The sequence below is a fragment of the Cornus florida genome, unplaced genomic scaffold, assembly GCF_030987335.1.
Source record: "Cornus florida cultivar Cherokee Brave unplaced genomic scaffold, ASM3098733v1 CherokeeBrave_3.0.0_Hap2_Chr04, whole genome shotgun sequence".
NCBI classification, from domain to species: Eukaryota; Viridiplantae; Streptophyta; class Magnoliopsida; order Cornales; family Cornaceae; genus Cornus; species Cornus florida.
The window spans coordinates 83,870,426-83,889,718 of record NW_026775574.1 but is presented as its reverse complement, the minus strand read 5'-3'; the positions used below and the strand labels follow the sequence as shown (position 1 = coordinate 83,889,718).

The window sequence follows — 19,293 nt, the reverse complement described above, 5'->3', positions numbered from 1 at the left end:
TCCAAATCCCATAAGAGAAGTCTTAACCACAAAGTTTCACAAAATCCAAGCGCCATACCTCTGAATTCAGCTTCTGCACTCGAGCGAGCAACAACATTTTGTTTCTTGCTTCTCCATGTAACAAGATTACTTCTTATAAAAGTGAAGTAACCAGAAGTAGATCGCCTATCATCTATAGCTCCAGCCCAATCAGCATCAGTATATGCATCGATGTTTTGATAACCAGCATTCTTAGTGAGCAAAATTCCTTTTCCAAGAGCAGATTTCAGATACCTCAAAAAGCGCATAACTGCATTCATATGTTGCTCTCCAGGATCATGCATAAACTGGCTAACAATGCTCAACACATAAACCAGATCCGGTCTCGTGTGTGCTAAGTACATCAATCTCCCTATAAGTCTTTGGTATCTTCCTTTATTAGCAGGTACTTGGTTGGATTCAACACATAACTTCAGTCCTTCTTCTACTGGTGTCTCAGCTGGTTGACATGTTGTCATGCCAGTCTCTTGTAACAAATCTAAGGCATACTTTCTTTGAGATATAAAGATTCCTTTATTAGATCGAGATACTTCGATCCCAAGGAAATATCTCAAAGGACCTATATATTTCATTTCGAATTCTCTGGACAAGTACTTTTTGAGAGCCTTCATTTCTTTAGGATCATTCCCTGTAATCGCCATGTCATCTACATATACAATGAGTGCAGTGATCTTACCCTATTATTTCTTCAGGAATAATGTGTGGTCTGAATTGTTTTGACGGTAGCCAAAGGCTATCATTGACTTTGTGAATCTTCCAAACCATGCTCTCAAAGATTGTTTCAACCCATATAATGATTTTTTTAACTTGCAGACCTTCCGAGTATGCTTTTTGGGTATCATGCATCCTGGTGGAAGATCCATGTAGACTTCTTCAAATAATTCACCATGCAAAAAGGCATTCTTCGCATCGAATTGTTGCAATGGCCAATCCAAGTTCGCAGCTAAAGACAACAAGACTTGAACTGTGTTGATTTTGGCTACAGGTGCGAATGCCTCTATGTAATCGATTCCATGGGTTTGGGTGTAACCTTTTGCCACCAATCTTGCTTTAAAGCGTTCAATTGTGCCATCTGCTTTATATTTCATAGTGTAAATTCATTGACATCCAACTGGTTTCTTTCCTGGTGGAGGATCAATGAGTTCCCAAGTTTCATTTTTCTGCAGGGATTTCATCTCCTCGTTCATAGCTGCTTTCCACCTAGGGTCAGCTAAGGCTTCCTGCACACTGTTAGGAATAGATACAGTAGATAATTGATTTATAAATGACAAATTTGATTTTGACAATCGATGGTTCGACACATAATTGCTCATGAGATACTTAACTTTACTAAAATGTTCGGGTTCATATGTGAGTTTAGGAATACCTCTAGTGTGACACGGTGGTAATTGTTTTCTGAGCGGCTCTGGCACTAAATCAGGAACATCCTCAGTAGGCGATTGGTTTGATATATCAGTTACGAGGGACTTGAACTCGGACGACAACGGGTTTGGCGCCATACTTTCCATTTATGGGCTTTCATCACCACTTTGATCCAAACTTATACCACTCGAATCCAATTCACCTGATTCCTGATTGGTTGGCCCACCTTGTGAGTTATTAACACTAGAATCACCATCCTAAAAAATGTGATAATCATAATCTAGAGTCTGAATTTCGTTCAGGTACTCCCCCTGAAGTTTAGACGTAGAGGAAAAATACATCGATTATTCATGAAAGATGACATCCATTGTGATAAACATTCGTCGAGTGGAAGGATGATAACAGCGATACCCCTTTTGATGAGTAGCATATCCGAGAAAAATATATCGCAATGCGCGAGGAGTTAGCTTGTTGTGTTGATGCTTATGGAGGTGTATAAATGCTACACAACCAAAGACATGAGAAGGTGGATTTGCGACGGTTGGGGCAACAACTGCATCAGTGAGAGCCTGCAATGGTGTCCGAAAGGCAATAGAGCTGCAAGGTACTCAATTGATGAGATATGCTGCAGAGGTAAGTGTTTCTCCCCAATACGATAATGGCATATGCGCTTCTATTAATGAAGCACAAATAACCTCCAACAAGTGTCAATTTTTGCGCTCTGTGACCCCGTTCTGTTGAGGTGTATTGGAACAAGTGGTTTGATGAATAGTTCCATGTGCTTCCAAATACTGCTGAAGGTCAAAACTCTGATATTCTCTACCATTGTCACTACGGAGAACCTGAACATGTGCATTGTATTGCGTTTCAACCATTTTATGAAACTTCTGAAACAATAAGTTCACTTCACCTTTGGACTTCATCAAGCACAACCAGTTCATCTTGGTATAGTCATCAATAAATGTAACAAACCAACGGAATCCACCTAAAGTAGTGACTTTGGACGGACCCTAAACATCAGAATATATAATCATAAAAAGGAGGTGGACTTTTATGTAAACATAATGGATACGAAACACGATGGCTCTTTGCTAGTTCACAAACATCACAGCGGAAAATAGAAACATCACATTTTTTAAACAAACTAGGAAACAATTTTTTCAGATAACCAAATGAAGCATGCCCCAGATATCGATGCCACAGCCAAATTTCAAATTTTTTTTGTCTCTCCCTTAGAACCATCCACTGTTAATGTTTGTCGTAACTTATCGAAACTTTTGGACATCAAGTCCAAGTAATACAGTTTCTCTCACCTAATACCACAACTAATCGTCTGCTTTGTTTGGATGTCCTTAAACACACAAAAATCAGACCAAAAAATGACAATACAAGATAAAGCTGTGGTTATTTGGGAAATTAACAAAAAATTAGATCTAAAGATGGAACAACTAAAATAGAATCTAAATGCAGATTATCAGTAAGTGTCAAAGATCCTTCCCCAATAACTGGGGTCAAAGTAAACAACTTTGTGTGAGAATGAATTAAGAGGTGAGACCTATCTAGAATCAAATGTCATATGATCTGTGGTACCAGAATCAATTATCCATGCACTATTAGCAACATGTGTAGAAATATTGAAATTCTTACCACCAGTATCTGTTGTCTTAACACCTGCTGCAGTGGAGGTCTTTGTTGAATTCTTTTTTCAATGGTGATGATCCCACCATTTCGAATATCCCAAGAGTTTGAAACAACGACTTTTGGTATAACCAGTCTGGTTGCAATGAGTGCATTTGTAGGTAGGCTTGTCTGTTCCATATAATTCAATATTTGTTTCACACTTTTTTTTTTTTAACTAGTTTATCACAGAACTAGTTTTCAAATGAGGTTACAAAAAACTGGTTTAGTTTTGAACTAATCCATAACTGGAATAGTATCACACTTGTGGCCAAACAGAGGTTTTTGATTTTTTTTTTTTTTTTTGAATATTATATATATTGAATATTATATATATATATATATATATATATATATATATATATATATATATATATATATATATATCAGAAGAACAAAAGAAGAACAAATCAAGAGATTGGCGATGCGAATCGTGAGCTTCAGTCGAGGAAGGCGACCGGCGATGCGAACCGTGAGCTCCGGTAGAGTAAAGCGACCGGCGATGTGGTGGTGGCGGATCGTCATGAGATCGGCACTGTGAGTCCAAATCCAGTTCAGATCGGCGACTTCAGAGAGTAGATCTGGTTCGGTTAGCCATCTCCCTTGTCGCCGTCGCTGGTTATGGCTAGCTTGGACTCGCGGTGCGGCAAGGAGATTCGGCGATACGACGCGGTGCAGGAGGCAGCGGCAGAGAGTGGCTTGCGATGTGGAGAAGATCCAGCGATTTAGAGAAAATCCGACGACGACTATGATCCGGCAATTTGGCAGTCGAGGTGCAGCGGTTCATTGCCGGTAAGCAGCGGTTCAGTTTGGCAGCGTCATCGTCGTCGTTTGAAGAGTCGCCGGCAGGTAACGGTGCAGCGGTTCATGGTAGATTCAGATTCGGCGATGGGTATGGGTATGTGTCTGTTGTATGTGTATGTGTATAGGTATGTGTCTGTTGTATGTGTATGGGTCTGTGTATGGTTCAATGAATAAAATAAACAAAATAAAAAATAAATTCAAAGAGATTCAAATGTGCAGTTCAACTTGGCTCTGATACCAAAATTGAAATTCAGAGAAAGAATATGAGAATTAAAACTCAATTCGATAATTCATTGATGAGTATTACATTCAATTTATAAAATAAGATTAGCTAAAACAGGTAACAAATTACCTACCAATTAGCCTTAAATCAAAGAGTAAATAATTCAATCCTACAGCTGTACTATAAAAGATAAAATCTCAACAGAAAATTCTAAGCCTAAGAGGACTGGCTAGACCTATGATCAAGAGGAAGGTTTGTGATAGGTCTAACACCTTTTTTTTGGAAGATGATCATTGGTTTCAAGGGGGCATCTCTCTATGAGAGTTGGCAGGAGAGCTATGGAGGGTTCTCCTATTCAACCCAATCAAAAGCTAGCTTCTTTTTGCTTCGATGAGGAGTGGTAATTCCCTGATTCTCTTATTGCCTAATTCCTAGAGATCACCACACTTGCTCTACCAAATAACTTCCATTATACTTTGTTCGGATACCATTGCCTTCGGGTGTTTTTTTCACTCAACCACACAATTAGATAACTTAAAACAATGTGCAATCCAAAACCATGGCATCACTTGATATGGAACTCTTTTTCGGTCCCGAGATGCAGATTCTTTCTATGGCTTGCTACACAAAATATGCTCTCCACTCTTGACTAGAGTAGTATGAGTGGATTTACAGGATCTAGAGTTTGTCGTTTCTGCAATACTGTGAATGAAACACACAATCATTTATTTTTCGCTTGCTCCTTCATAAGACCCATTTGGATGTCTGTCTAATACAAGTGTATATTTCATGTTGTACCTGCCTCGTGGAATGAATTTGTTGATTGGCTTCGTAGCACTGAGCGAGATGAGATCTAAGGACTTCATTGAATAAACTAATGCTTTCAACCTCGATCATTCGAATATGGCAAGAGCATAACAATAGGATCTTCAAATGTAAGAAGTGTCCACATATGATGATCTTCAGACAAATCACAGATATAGTTAGACAGAAATTGCTTTCCATAACAATGAAGGATTCGCACACGGCAAGAAGACTGATGCTTGATTGGGATCTATCGATGTTCATTTGCCCTTCGCAGGAGCCACCGGATCAGCCTAATTAGGGTTTTTTGCCCTAACTTGTTTACACCAGATGATTGTAGGGCTTAGACACAATTAGTCTAGTATACACATGCTAAACTTGTTTTGTCTTTGTTATATTGATTGGGCCTAGCCGTGTTGTTTCTATTGTGGTTTTGGTTTGGGCTTGTCTATAATTCGTGGGCTTCAGCCTATGTACAACAGGTAACGTTCTTCATTTATATAATTTTACCTTCCGATGGAAAAAAATTTAAATAAATAAATAATTAATAATAAAAAATAGACACCCAACATGATTTTGGAGAATGAAAAGGAAAATGTTAAAAAATAAAGATACTATAATCAATGGGTGATTAATGCAATGACATGATCTTTCTTCAAAACTAAAGGTAAAATAGCCATACCTCGTGAGTAAAATGTGTAAATATTTATCAAATACCAACGAGTCAGTGGCCTAGCCGTATCAACCTCTTACTTTCCAAAGGGAGGTCAGAGGTTTAAATTTCAGAAGAGACAAGTGTGTGTGAGTATCAACTAGGAAATTTTTTTTTATCAAATAAAACTTAAAAAAAAATACTCAAATAAAATTAAAGTCTTTCCAATAGAATTATGAAATTTATTCGAAAAAAAAATTCAAATAAAGAGGGCAAAATATGGTAACTTTATCGTATAAAATTTGACCTAATTACACAAAACATATAAAAATGGCATTGTTTACGCCAATCCGGATGACACGGTATAATAAAGGACATTCCTTTGATTACACCAATCTAAGGAGGACCATATGAAAAAATTAGTCCAATGCTCGAAACTACAGTCATTAAAGGTTTGGGAGGACAATATAATACGTAGCAAATGCTAAGTCATACAATAATTTTTAATCGGTGTAGCTCTCACGCTCCGAAGACGCTCGCGCTTTGGTTCAAATTCTCACCATTTATGACTTAATTCTGCCGCTCTCACACTTCTGCTCTTGAATTCGCTCTCACTCTCTCTCTCGCTTTATGTGACTTAGAGTAAATGACATTTTTATTTTATTTTTATGTTTGTGTAATTAAGTTAAACTTAGTAAATTATGATTAAAACGTTGAAGTTAGAAATGAGACGCAACTTTTGGTCCAATTTATATAATCTTTCCATTGAAAAAAATAATAATAATAAAAAAGTGAGTGTGACGTAACCATATATAAGACAACGTCCTCCATGTGTGATTTGGTACTTTTTGGTCCAATTTATATAATCTTTCCATTGAAAAAAAATTATAATAATAAAAAAGTGAGTTTGACCTAACCATATATAAGTCAACGTCATTCACGTGTGATTTGATAACTAAGGGTGAGTTTAGTAACGTTTTCGTTTTTTATTTTTGCAATATTAAAAAAGCAGAAATATAATTTTGTTTTCTGAAGTGAAAATAGAAAATAGAAATGATGTTTATTAACACTTATTGTTGCCACAAATTTGAAAACATAAAACAATAATTGTGTTTAGTAATACAACATATTTGTTACAAAATGTACATAATATTCTTTAATTTTTTTTTTTTTTTTTTTTCATTTCTATTTTTTTTTTTCATGGTAAGAATTTTAAAAATTAGTGATTAGAGGGGATGGTAGATGACTTGAACGCGAACTCTCGGATACAGGGAGCAACCCAATCACTCAGGCACGACACTTACTTCCATTAATATCAAAAAGCCATAAATCTAGAAAATCTAATTTAAAATTATAAATCTTAAAAATACCCAATACATCATAAGTACAAAATTAGATATATCAAGACAAAAACATTCTCACCAATTATGTATATAAATATATGTATATGCATGATGTATACATTTATTATGTGATATATAATATATTTAGCATATGATAATTTATTATGAATAAAAAATATTAAATAATATATCTTATATGTAATAAAATATATATTGTGTTATAATATTGTAAATTAATTATAATTTAATATTTACATATAATATAATATATAGATATGATATATAATAATATATAATATCTATTGCTTAATAATTTAATAACATTATATTCTATATCAAAAATTATTTTTTCACAAAGAATCATTTACAATAATATTTAATATATTATATATTAAAATATATTTTTATCAAATAAAAAATAATATACCATATTTAATTTATTCTATATTAAAAATATATATTTTTATTAATATTTAATATGCAACTTAGTACATAACACAATATGAATTTTATTTGAAATGAATAGTGCCTCTGTAGTAACACTGGTGAAAACGTTTCTCTACTACAATACAGAGCAGAAAACATAAGAAATAACATTTTTGATGTTTTATCTTTTTTTTACAAAAATTGAAAACGTTTTTTCATAAAAAAAAATAAAAATATTTTATTAAAGGGGATTTTTATTTTGGTTTTACCGTTTTAGAGATTAACAACAGAAAACAAAACGTTATCTTGCTACTAAACCCAGCCTAAACTTTCGCTTGGCTTCATATCTCACATCACATTGTTCCAATTCCATCGTCTTTTCCCTCTCCATCTCTTCCTTATAAAAAAGGGTTCTAGAGAAGGAGCGATATCGAGGAGTCCGTGTAACACAAAAGCTATAGAAACTGAAGTTACAGAGAGAGAAAATGTAATTTGATTCAGACGCCAATGGATTATACAAACAATCTCTCGGTAAATAAACAAAACCTCTCTCTCCAACTATATATATATATATATATATATTGTGCGTTATATATATGTGATGTGTTGGTTTTGACAGAGATCGAGCTCCCTAACATTAGGGGAACGAGCATGTGCTGTATTTATGCCGTTTATTGCGATAATCGAAGCTCTGATCTTCGCTGTCTCTGGTTGCTTTGAATACTGTGACCGACCGAGGAAATGCCGATACGGCTACCGAGATTTCTCTCGGCTCGCCGATGAATCCCGATGTACGTACTGTTATGTAACTTCCTTTCATTTCAGTTTGGTGTTTCAATTTTAAATTGTGATTTGAATAGTAGTATTGTTTGTATATGTCACAGTTACTGTTAATGAAGTGGAGGCATTGTATGAGCTGTTTAAGAAGTTGAGCAGTGCGATTATAGATGACGGCCTTTTACACAAGGTATGGCGATTTTTTTTATTTTAAAAAATTAGAAGTTTTAAATTAACTTCATAAGTTCATATAAAATTTAGGGTAAGTTGCAAAAAATCCCCCTCAACTATGTCTAAATTTGAATATAACCCTAAACTATGTTTTGTCCATATGACTCCTTATCTATTTTTTATTAAATGACCATTATACCCTTTTTTATTGAATTACACTTGATATACTTTTCTTGTTAAAATAAATTATGAAAAAAATTCATACTAATTTGATGAAATATTCTCCATTAAATTTTGCATAAGTTTGCCTTTAATTTTTTAAATTAATTATTTAAATAAAATCTCAAATAGAAAATTTTGAAATAATTTAAGTAATTTCTTAATTTTCATGAATATATTGCATTAAAAAGAATATATTTATTTTTTGCGTAATTTATTAATTTTTCATGAATATTGTTTGAAAAGGAAAATATTTTTTTATACTATTTTTTTTTTATTTTTTATTTTTTTAAAGTGAGTATAATAAGTTAAACATTTTAGAAAATGATAGCTACAAATTTATTTAATTTTTTCATTTTTATAATCAATTGATACTAATTATAAAATTAAGGTAAATGGTATAATTAATATTTAAATAAGAGAAAATATAATAAAAAATAATATAATAAGAAATGACAAATTTAATAACAAAGGGTAAAATTGTAACAACCCAAACCCGAGGGTCCAAATTGCTAACTAGGTCCTTACCCGAACCTGAAAAATGTAATAATATGATGGGGTGAGCCAACCGTTCAGTAGGAAGTGTCTAAAACACACTTCTTATGATCCGGTAAATTCACGCAAAGAATAGATTATAAGTAAACGAGATCATGCCTCGGGAAATAGGTATAGCAATAACAACATCAACAAATATGTAAACTAGTCATCCGACCACCAAGTATGCACTATGTGCCAATGAAATGCCATGCCATGCAACGTCGCTCCCCGTTTCCGAAACAATACCGTTTCACCCTCTCAACCCGTTAGTGCAATCCGACCCATGGCAATTCCATGGCATCACGAGAGGAGGATTGACTGACTATCCTGACCACATGGCAACTCCAAGGCGTTGTTAAAGGGCCTAGGCAGCTCAACCACGCTAGGGTCTCTCCCTATTCCCATTTAGACCACACCAACGCCACGGACCACTAGGTGACTCCTAAGCGTCCGGGTTTCGCAAACATTTTTCGAAAACTTTTTCCCCAAAATAAATTTTCGTTTTTCTTTCAAAAACCACTTTTCCCATTTTTCTTTCCTAATGAATGCATATATGAATGCTTCGTGCTTCTAAATGCCAACTCAATAACAAAATCCCATACATATCATCTACATCATACTAGCATATTTGAAAGAATTTCAAAGCATCAATTTTCACAATTAAATTTCAATTTCATGGCAATTGAGAATAGAGGGCATACGACAATTTAATACTAAGCATGCTCCTTCACAAATTTCGAATGAAACACATATAGCAACACATTTATTCCATGGAGTACATTTATCACATCTTATGCATTTAACCATAATTGCCAAGAACAAAATTCACAAAATAAAGCATGCAAATAACAAAATTCATAAAGGATAATTCACAAAAATCAAAAAAACATGCATTAGAACACCCCTACCACAATAAAGATGAAAAGCCCCAATTTGAACCCAAAATTCAAAATCCCAAATGGTGGCCAAATGACACTTTGATCCGATCAAAACGAATATCTCGACGCGCTCGTCAACTTTGCCTCAAGTGGCATAATCAAATTCTCAAAGACAAAGTCAATATCTTGGCTTGAATTTGTGAGGAAAAGAAAAAGAAAAAGAAAAAGAATTGAGAGGGAGAGAGAGAATCGTGGCAGAGAGTGAAAGAAAATGGGTTCAGGAAAAATCCCACCGAAAATCGAGATAAAACGGAATTAACCACCGAAAAAATCAGGAAAAATCCCAGAAAATGGAAAATGATAAAAAATGGAAACATTATAGTCCACCTTCCTTAAAAAGATTTCGTCCTCGAAGTCTACCCTCCTTAAAGAAGGAAGCCCACAACCACACACCTTCTTGAGAAACACCTTATAAGATTATAAGACTATAAGCTCGCCAACCTTATTGCCTTTGACACCGAACGTCAATAGGCCATCACACCACTACCATTAAATCATAATGCTCACCACCCTATGAGGGTACTCATCACTCACAACATCAGAACACAAGACTAATTGGATTCAACACCCTGACTTAAAACGGACATCGGTCTACTCTACATTGCCACACAAGGCATTCGGAGCCCGAAAGAAGAACGGTCACAAGACCTCTGAATATGACAACATCCGATCTCAACTCATCCTTTAAAGGACACACAAAACCCTAGACAAGGAACCCTGTCCATCTCACAATCAAGCTCAAACTCAAATATACACATCCCTGTCAGACCAAACACTCGCTATTTACCACATAGCTACACCATCGCATAACTGCACCAGCGACTACTAACTACACTATACGACAATCATCATACTAAACAACTTCAAGATGTCTAAACAACAGATGTCCCAATGACTATATAATCATGAGTCACCAGAACAATAAAACATGCTATCATGTACCTGAGGATACCAAAGCGACCCGGGTTTGGAGTGATCCACATTGCATAGGATGGGTCGGGTGTGGACGAACAGGATGAAGCCAGTTCGCGCCGTATGGGCCCAGGTCCATAAAGCCATTTCAGAAGCCTATGATAAAATGAGAGAAATCGAGTCCAGCCAAAGGAGAACAAGATAGGACCAGCTCAGTGGAGGTTGTAACCGTCTATAAATAGAAGGGATTGAGAGGGAAAAGGGGTTGAAAAATCATTGAGAGTGTAAAGTTTCTCTCTCTACAATTAGGGAAAAATTCTTTGTACTTTCAATTGGCGCCGTCTGTGGGAAGAACAGGAAGGATTGATTGATGTCATTCCAGATCGGATCGATTCAACGCATTCTGCGAGGAAGACGATTAATCTGCGAAAGCTGAATCAACATGGGTGATAATACGAGCTGTCTTGACGAGTCTAGGCTCCGGTTGATTTCGGAAAATTGGCGTCCGATCTAAGCAGATCAAATCCGTGCTTGATTCGGCGAACTGCGTAATTGCGATCTGTTGTAATTACTGAATCCGGCCAATAGCGGACTGAATTTAGCAAGTGTAAGTTCAGATCTGGTGTGCGCGCGTTAGCGGAGCTCCGATTTGGTCAAGAAGTCTGCAGTTGATGACTTTGCTCCGATCTGGAATGATGATCGGAGAGGCTAACTCGAATCCTTTGGAGAATGGCCAGCAGACAAAGCTCGATGAGCTGATGAACATGATCGATGCTTTGAGGAAAGAAAATGCAAAGCTACGAGCTGGAATGGAGCATCGTGAGGCTCTTGCAATTCCGAGGCCACCTCCTGAAGGAGAGGGAGCTTTACTGTCCGAAACTGATCGTCAGGGTGATCCAGAAGATGTCAATCGTGGTGGTCTACGTCGTGATGAAGATATAATCGGTAATCTGCCTCCGAATGTCGGCCGAGTAGAGGATCGGGAAGGATCTGTTCGTCTGGAACCGCATCACAAACGGATTATGAGGGAGGAAGCACCGGCGTATGAACATCGGATTGCGTCACCATGGCGGAGTGAATTTGCGGAGGATAGGTCGTTCGATCCGCCATACCGACCTTCATTAGTGACAGTTGATTACAATAGCTCGGAAAGGAGATCTGCCGATCGAGGATTTCCGTCACGGTTTTCAAGAGAAAAAGAAGCATTGCGTTCCTCAGCAAGGACGGTCGCATCGCCGTTCACTGATGAAATTCTAAACGCGCCGAATCCGAAGAAGTTTTCCATGCCAATCTTCATTCTGTTTGACGGGACAACCGATCCGGTCGATCACATATACCATATTCAGTTGAAAATGGCTTTGAATACTAATAATGATCCTTTGATGTGCAAGTGTTTCCCTACGAGCTTGGCTGGACCAGCTCTCAATTGGTTCAAGAATCTGGCTCAAGGCTCAATCGCCAGTTTCCAGGACTTATGCGATAAGTTCATAAGCCAGTATTACGGGAATAAGCGTCCGGCTAAGGATGTATCGATCCTTTTTACAATGAAGCAGCATGAGGATGAGCGGCTCCAAGCTTTTCTCACCCGGTTCAACCTCGTTAAAAGCATGGTAATGGAATGTCACCCGTCAACAGCAGTCCAAGCATTTAAACTCGCAATGAACCGGGGGACGCCGTTCCACACCAGCTTGGTGGTTAATACGCCAAAGACAATGGACGAGCTGAACGAGAGAGCTGACGGTTTTGTTCGCCTCGAGAAGGAAGAAGCAGCTAATTCAAGGAAGACGTCAATTATTTCGACGGAGGAGAAGTCCAAAGCCAAGATCCGGCAAAAACAAGCTCAACCGCAACGTCACCCCTCATGGAAGGCAGAGAAGAGGCCCAGGGAGGAGGAATCAGTCACTCCACTCAGAGTCACTTTAGCAAGGCTATACCAGGAGAACAAAGATAAGTTTCGTCCTCCTCTGCCAATCAGGCAACCTCTTGAACAGAGGGATCAGACTAAACATTGTGCTTTCCATAGTGATTTTGGGCATCAGACTAACGAATGCAGGAACTTAAGGAGGCAGGTAGAGATGCTGATCGCAAAGGGGGAGTTTGCAAGCTATGTTCAGGGTCCGGCGCAAGAGCATAACCGCCCGACTAAACAAATCAAGCGGAACCAGAGGCCAAACCAACACAACTCCCAACCCGTCCGGATTATAAACGCAATTCATGGCCGGCCTGAACAAACGACGGAGTCAGAGGAGTTGCTCAGGACGAGGTTACGCCAGGCCCAGCTGAAAAGAAGAATTGGCAGTGTGCATGCTTTGCACCAGCAGAACGCGTCTACATCGATAAAGTTTGATAAAACGGACCTGCTACGCGTTCAGATTCCTCATGAAGATCCACTAGTCGTCAGTCTGACGATTGCAGAATGCCTGGTTCGGAGAGTCCTGATTGATCCAGGAAGTAGTGCGAATGTCATGCCCAGGGTGACGTTCAACCGACTGGAGATCGAACCCGAAAAACTCAAACCCACAGGGAATCCGTTGCTCAGATTTGATGGGAAGCGAGTGGAACCCATTGGAATAGTGGAATTGACAGTACAAGCCGCTGAGCGGGTTTTGACTGAAAGTTTCGTGGTAGTGGAAATTTATCCATCGTACAACCTCTTGATGGGCAGAGGATGGATTCACAGAATTCAGGGCGTTCCGTCAACCTTACATCAAGTGATGCGATGTTTGGGTCCGGATGGGACCAAGGTGATAGATATACACGGGGACCAGGTTGCGGCTAAAGAATGTTATTCAGTAACTTTGAAATCTGCTGGAAAAGGGAAAAATCCCATCCGTTCCGCCATTCCAAAATAGCAATTACAGAACCCTTCTCCTAGCAAGGATGGGGGGGAAAAGCCACCAGTTCTGACCACAGAACCCCTTCATGAAGCAAAGATTGATCATGAGAAACCAGACCGAACAACAAGGGTGGGCACCAAACTCACTGAAGAAGAGAGACTAGAGTTGACTAATTTCCTGATTCGGAATGCGGATGTATTCGCATGGAGCCATTCAGATATGCCAGGGATAAATCCTACTGTATCCTGCCATTCCCTTAATGTGGATCCGAATGCAAAGCCAGTGAAGCAGAAGCAGAGAAGATTTGCTCCAGAACGAAACCAGATTATAGCTGAGGAGGTTGATCGGCTGCTTGAAGCCGGATTCATCAGAGAAGTTCAGTACCCGGCCTGGCTCTCTAACGTTGTTGTAGTGCAGAAGAAGAATGGGAAATGGAGAGTGTGCATCGACTTCACCAACCTAAACAAAGCCTGCCCAAAGGATAGTTTCCCATTGCCCAGGATTGATCAAATGGTAAATGCCACCATAGGATATGAGCGGTTAACTTTCCTGGATGCTTATTCCGGTTATAACCAAATTCCTATGAACCCAGTTGATGAAGAGAAAACTTCATTTGTTACTGAACGAGGGATTTATTGCTATAAAGTCATGCCATTCGGATTAAAAAACGCTGGAGCTACTTATCAGAGGCTGATCAGCAAGATTTTTAAGGGCCAGATGGGTAGCACTGTCGAGGCTTACATTGATGATATGGTGGTCAAGAGTAAGAAGAAGAGCGATCATTTAGCGCACCTGCAAGATGTGTTCGATGTGTTGCGCCAGTATGGGATGAAGCTTAATCCGGCCAAATGCTCATTCGGTGTAAGCTCCGGACAATTCCTGGGACATGTGGTCAATCATAGAGGAATTGAGGTCAGCCCAGCACAGGCAGAAGCCTTGATCAGGAATGCAGAGCCAAAGACAATTAAAGAGGTGCAGGCACTCACAGGCAGGATAGCCGCACTGAGCCGATTTATTTCCAAGCTTTCGGACCGCTGTAAACCTTTCTTTGATACAATATGAGGGCATGGAAGACAAACCTGGGGGGATGAGCAACGGCAGGCACTAACCAGCCTGAAGGAGTACATGCGTAATCCTCCAGTTCTGTCTGCTCCAGAACCGAATGAGAAACTTTTTCTATATCTCGGGGTGTCCAGTATAGCAACCAGTGCCGTTCTGATCCGTTGCAAAGAGGGCAAGCAGTTCCCGGTGTTTTATGTTAGCAAGACGTTGTCTGAACCGGAGAGAAGGTACTCTAGGGCCGAACGAATGATCTTGTCGCTGGTCAACGCAAAAAGGAAGCTTAGACACTATTTTGAATCTCATCCAATCGTCGTTTTAACAACTTTCCCTTTGAGAATGATCCTGCACAAACCGGACCTGTCGAGGAGAATGACCAAGTGGGCCATTGAATTGAGTTCATTTGATATCGCGTACGAGCCCAGGACGGCAATCAAAGGTCAAGCGGTGGCGGATTTCCTACTTGACTGTGATGCTGAAGATACGGTGGAGGATTGTAATTGTTCTTGGTGGAAGCTTTTCGTGGACGGCTCCTCGAATCAAATGGGGGCTGGGATTGGAATTCAATTGCAAACACCAGAAGGAACTACGCTGAGCCAAGCGATAAGACTAGAGTTCAGCGCGACCAACAATGAGGCAGAATACGAGGCGTTGATAGTTGGGCTGAAGTTGGCTAAGGAATTGAAGATCAAGAATCTGATGGCTTATAGTGATTCACAACTAGTCATTCGACAAGTCAATGGGGACTATGGGGCCAAGGATGAGACTATGGAAGCATACCGAACTGCGGTTCTGCGTGAGGCGAAAGCCTTTGATCAGATCAGGTTTATCCAATTGCCGAGAGAGTATAACGAAGATGCCGACCGCTTGGCTTGTAGTGCATCCAGTTCTGGAGATACTTTAGCTAGGGTCATCCCGGTCGACATATTGATCCAACCTTCCATTTTTGAAGAACTGCCTGATCCGAGCATTCAACATGTTAATGTTATACCATATGAGCTGAGCTGGATTGATCCAATCATAGCTTACATACGTAGTGGTACACTCCCCGAGCGTAAGGACGAGGCAAGAAGAATTAGGTCCAGCGCAGCAAAGTATGCCATTGTGCACGATCAGTTATATAGACGCTCCTTCTCGGGTCCATATTTGAAGTGTGCTACCCCTACAGAAGCTAGACAGATTATGCGAACCATTCATGAGGGAGTATGCGGAAATCACTCCGGAGGAAGATCTTTAGCACACAAAGCAATGACACAGGGGTACTTCTGGCCAAACATGGCACCAGAAGAATTCTCTAGAAGATGCGATAAATGCCAGAGGTTTGGGTCATTGATACATCAACCACCTGAAGACCTGCACGTAATGGCCACCCCATGGCCTTTCGCGCAGTAGGGGATGGACGTGGTTGGCCCTTTGCCGACTGCAAGATCGCAGAATAAGTATGTTCTGCTAGCTACTGATTACTTCACCAAATGGGTAGAAGCAGAGCCGTACCCTAGTGTCACCCAAACTCAAGTAAGACGCTTCATCTGGAATAATATTATCTGTCGTTTTGGCATACCAAGGTCAATCGTGATGGACAATGGAACCAACCTCGATAGCAAGCAAGTGAGAGAGCTGCTGGAGGAATATGGAATCAATCAGAAGTTAGCAGCAGTCAGTCATCCTCAGGCTAATGGTCAAGCCGAAATCACAAACAGGACAATATTTGCTTGTATCAAGAAAAAGCTGGAGAATGAAAAAGGCAAATGGTTGGATGAGCTACCGAACGTCTTGTAGGCTTACAGAACAACCCCAAGACGGCCAACTGGAGAGAGCCCATTCGCTATGGCCTATGGCACCGAGGCGGTGATACCAGTCGAGCATTTGGTTCCAACTGTAAGGAGCTTGGCATGGGATCAAGAGCAGAATGATGGAATGCTGAGGTTCAATCTTGATTTGTTGGAAGAAAAAAGGGATGCGGCTGCAGTGAGGCTTGCCTCTTATCAACAGACGCTCGTGAATAGCCATAACAAGAAGGTGAGGCACAGGGGTTTCGCTCCTGGCGATCTGGTTCTGAAAAGGAAGGTGGGAATAGTCAAAAAGATGTTCTCCCCATGGGAAGGTCCGTACAGAATAGCAGAAGTCATAGGGAAGGGGGCATACGTCCTAGAAACTATGACAGGAAGGGTAGTCAATAAGCCATGGAATGCTATGTCTCTGAAAAGGTACTACCAGTAAAAGTAGAGTTTAATTTCAAGCATACTATACGTTCTAAATTGCATGCTTGCAAGTGTACGAAATTTCCATGCTTTATAAAAAGCCTCTTCTTTGTTAAAAATCTACACTCTTCCCATTCAGCAAGTTAGTGGCAGCTGGCACTTAAAGCCAAACGCCAAACACTTGCTCGAAAAATGAAAAAGCCAAGTGGCAAGAGGCGTTCAGGCCGAGCGCCAGGCATTCAGCAAGTTAGTGGCAGCTGGCACTTCAAGCCGAACGCCAAACACTTGCTAAAAAATAAAAAAGCTAAGTGGCAAGAGGCGTTCAGGCCGAGCGCCAGGCATTCAGCAAGTTAGTGGCAACTGGCACTTAAAGCCGAACGCCAAACACTTGCTCGAAAAATGAAAAAGCCAAGTGGCAAGAGGCGTTCAGGCTAAGCGCCAGGCATTCAGCAAGTTAGTGGCAGCTGGCACTTAAAGCCGAACGCCAAACACTTGCTCGAAAAATGAAAAAGCCAAGTGGCAAGAGGCGTTCAGGCCGAGCGCCAGGCATTCAGCGAGTTAGTGGCAGTTGGCACTTAAAGCCGAACGCCAAACACTTGCTCAGAAATGAGTAAGAAAAGGACAGAATGGTGACATGGCCGAATGTTAAACACTTGTTAAAAAAAAAAAACACTGCAAAGCTGAAAATAGAAAACTCAATGGAGGAAAGTGATGCTGAGCAAAAACATTATCATTTATAGCCAAAAAGGCCCCAAGGTACATAGTACCATACATGCAGATTTAAAAAAAAAAAAAACTGCTATTGGGTCTCAATTCTGATCTTCTCCAGACTGTAGCTTGTCGTTCTCGCCATCTTCCTCTGGACCATCGAGATCTCCATCTGCCCTATCATCCTTAGAAGGGGAGTCGAGATGAATCACCCCCTCAGCAGGCATAGGTCTTTCGGCAACGACAGAGGAAGAGGGCACGATGGTAGAAAGGGGAAGAATGTTCAGAGGATAAAAGGGTGGGACAATTCCTGAAGATGTGACTTCTATGCATTCAATAAAAATGTTCTCGGCTAGGTCGCATGGTGGATTTTGATAGTTGTTTGGGGGGTGGATGTCCAGAGAAGCGTCTAGTTCATCAGGACCAGCACAAGAGCTTGATTCACCTTCAGGGGGAGAACGGTCAACAAAACCGTCTCTGTACCCTTCAGCATATCGGATGGCACTGGTCTTGGTAAAGCGAGCAAGGAGAGCCCTCATCCCCCCTTCGACTCTGCTGATCATGTTCATCAGGGAAGACCGTTCATTCAGAAGTTTTTCTTGGGAATTCGCATACGATAACCGTTCAGCAATGAATGAGCGCTGAAGGTCTCCCTTTTCGGCTTTGAGAGAGTCCCTTTCTGTCAGAGCTACATTCTTCTCAGTTTTTAAGACGTCAACCTCATCATGAAGAGAATCCCGTTCGGTCTTCAGGGAATCCTGTTCAGCTCTGAGGGAATCCCTCTCGTTTGCCAGACCGTCTTTCTCTGCCTTTAGGTCAGCAACTTCCTTCTCTGAGTCCCTAAGCTTTGACTCCAGCTCAGCAACTCTGGCCTCAAGAAGAGTCTCTGCTTCAATAGACCTTTTAAGGCTCACAGAGAGAGACTTAAGTTTTTTATTCAGAGTTTCAATTGTTTTCTGAAAGGTGAACATCCCGAACAGAGTCTGCATGAAGAAAAAGAAATTCAGGTCAGACTAAGTACAAAGGAATCATAACTGAAAAGGAACACAGTTCAGTGGAAGAAGGGTCACCTCCATAGCTGCGGCCGGGAACCGTTGGAACATCTCACCAAAGGACAGTTTGTTCTGGATTTCAAGGTCTTTGGGGGTCCAGAAGCCCTTATAGAAAGCAAACGAAGTGAGGGGGTCTTTATATATTGAGTCAGTGGGGCCAATGGTTGATCCATCTTCACGGCTGAGCAAAGGTCACCATGGAAGAACGGATGGAATTGGACCAGAGGTTCTGGCCGACTCGCCTTCAGGAATGAAGAACTGGGCAGGGGGCGATGGTTCAGTAACCCTGAAGGAAGCCATCCGTATCCTTCGGGTCGGTGGGATATCACTCTGATCATGACCGCCCTCAGGCATTGGCCTTTTGCCCAAACTCTTTTCCAACAGAGCAGCATTAGCTGGCCCCCCATTGTCCTCAGAATTTCCTGAGTGCTTTCTGAAGAAGTGTCGGACGAAATGTTTGATGGCATAATGACGGGGATAGCAGGACGGACTTTAGCAGTATGGCCCACAACAGGGTTCTCAGCAGGGTTGAGCTCTAAGGGTGCATCAGCA

General features: G+C 40.3%; 1 protein-coding gene across 1 annotated transcript in view; it reads left to right on the top strand.

The window, feature by feature from the left end:
• Positions 1-7,683: 7,683 nt before the first annotated feature.
• LOC132303704 (calcineurin B-like protein 10) overlaps positions 7,684-19,293 on the top strand; it is a 31,707-nt gene continuing 20,097 nt past the window's right edge. Inside the window, exons 1-3 of the mRNA XM_059801084.1 lie at positions 7,684-7,861; positions 7,950-8,121; positions 8,215-8,297. Of these exons, the coding sequence (XP_059657067.1) occupies positions 7,838-7,861; positions 7,950-8,121; positions 8,215-8,297 (279 nt within the window). The 5' untranslated portion in view covers positions 7,684-7,837. The remainder of the gene's footprint in view (positions 7,862-7,949; positions 8,122-8,214; positions 8,298-19,293) is intronic.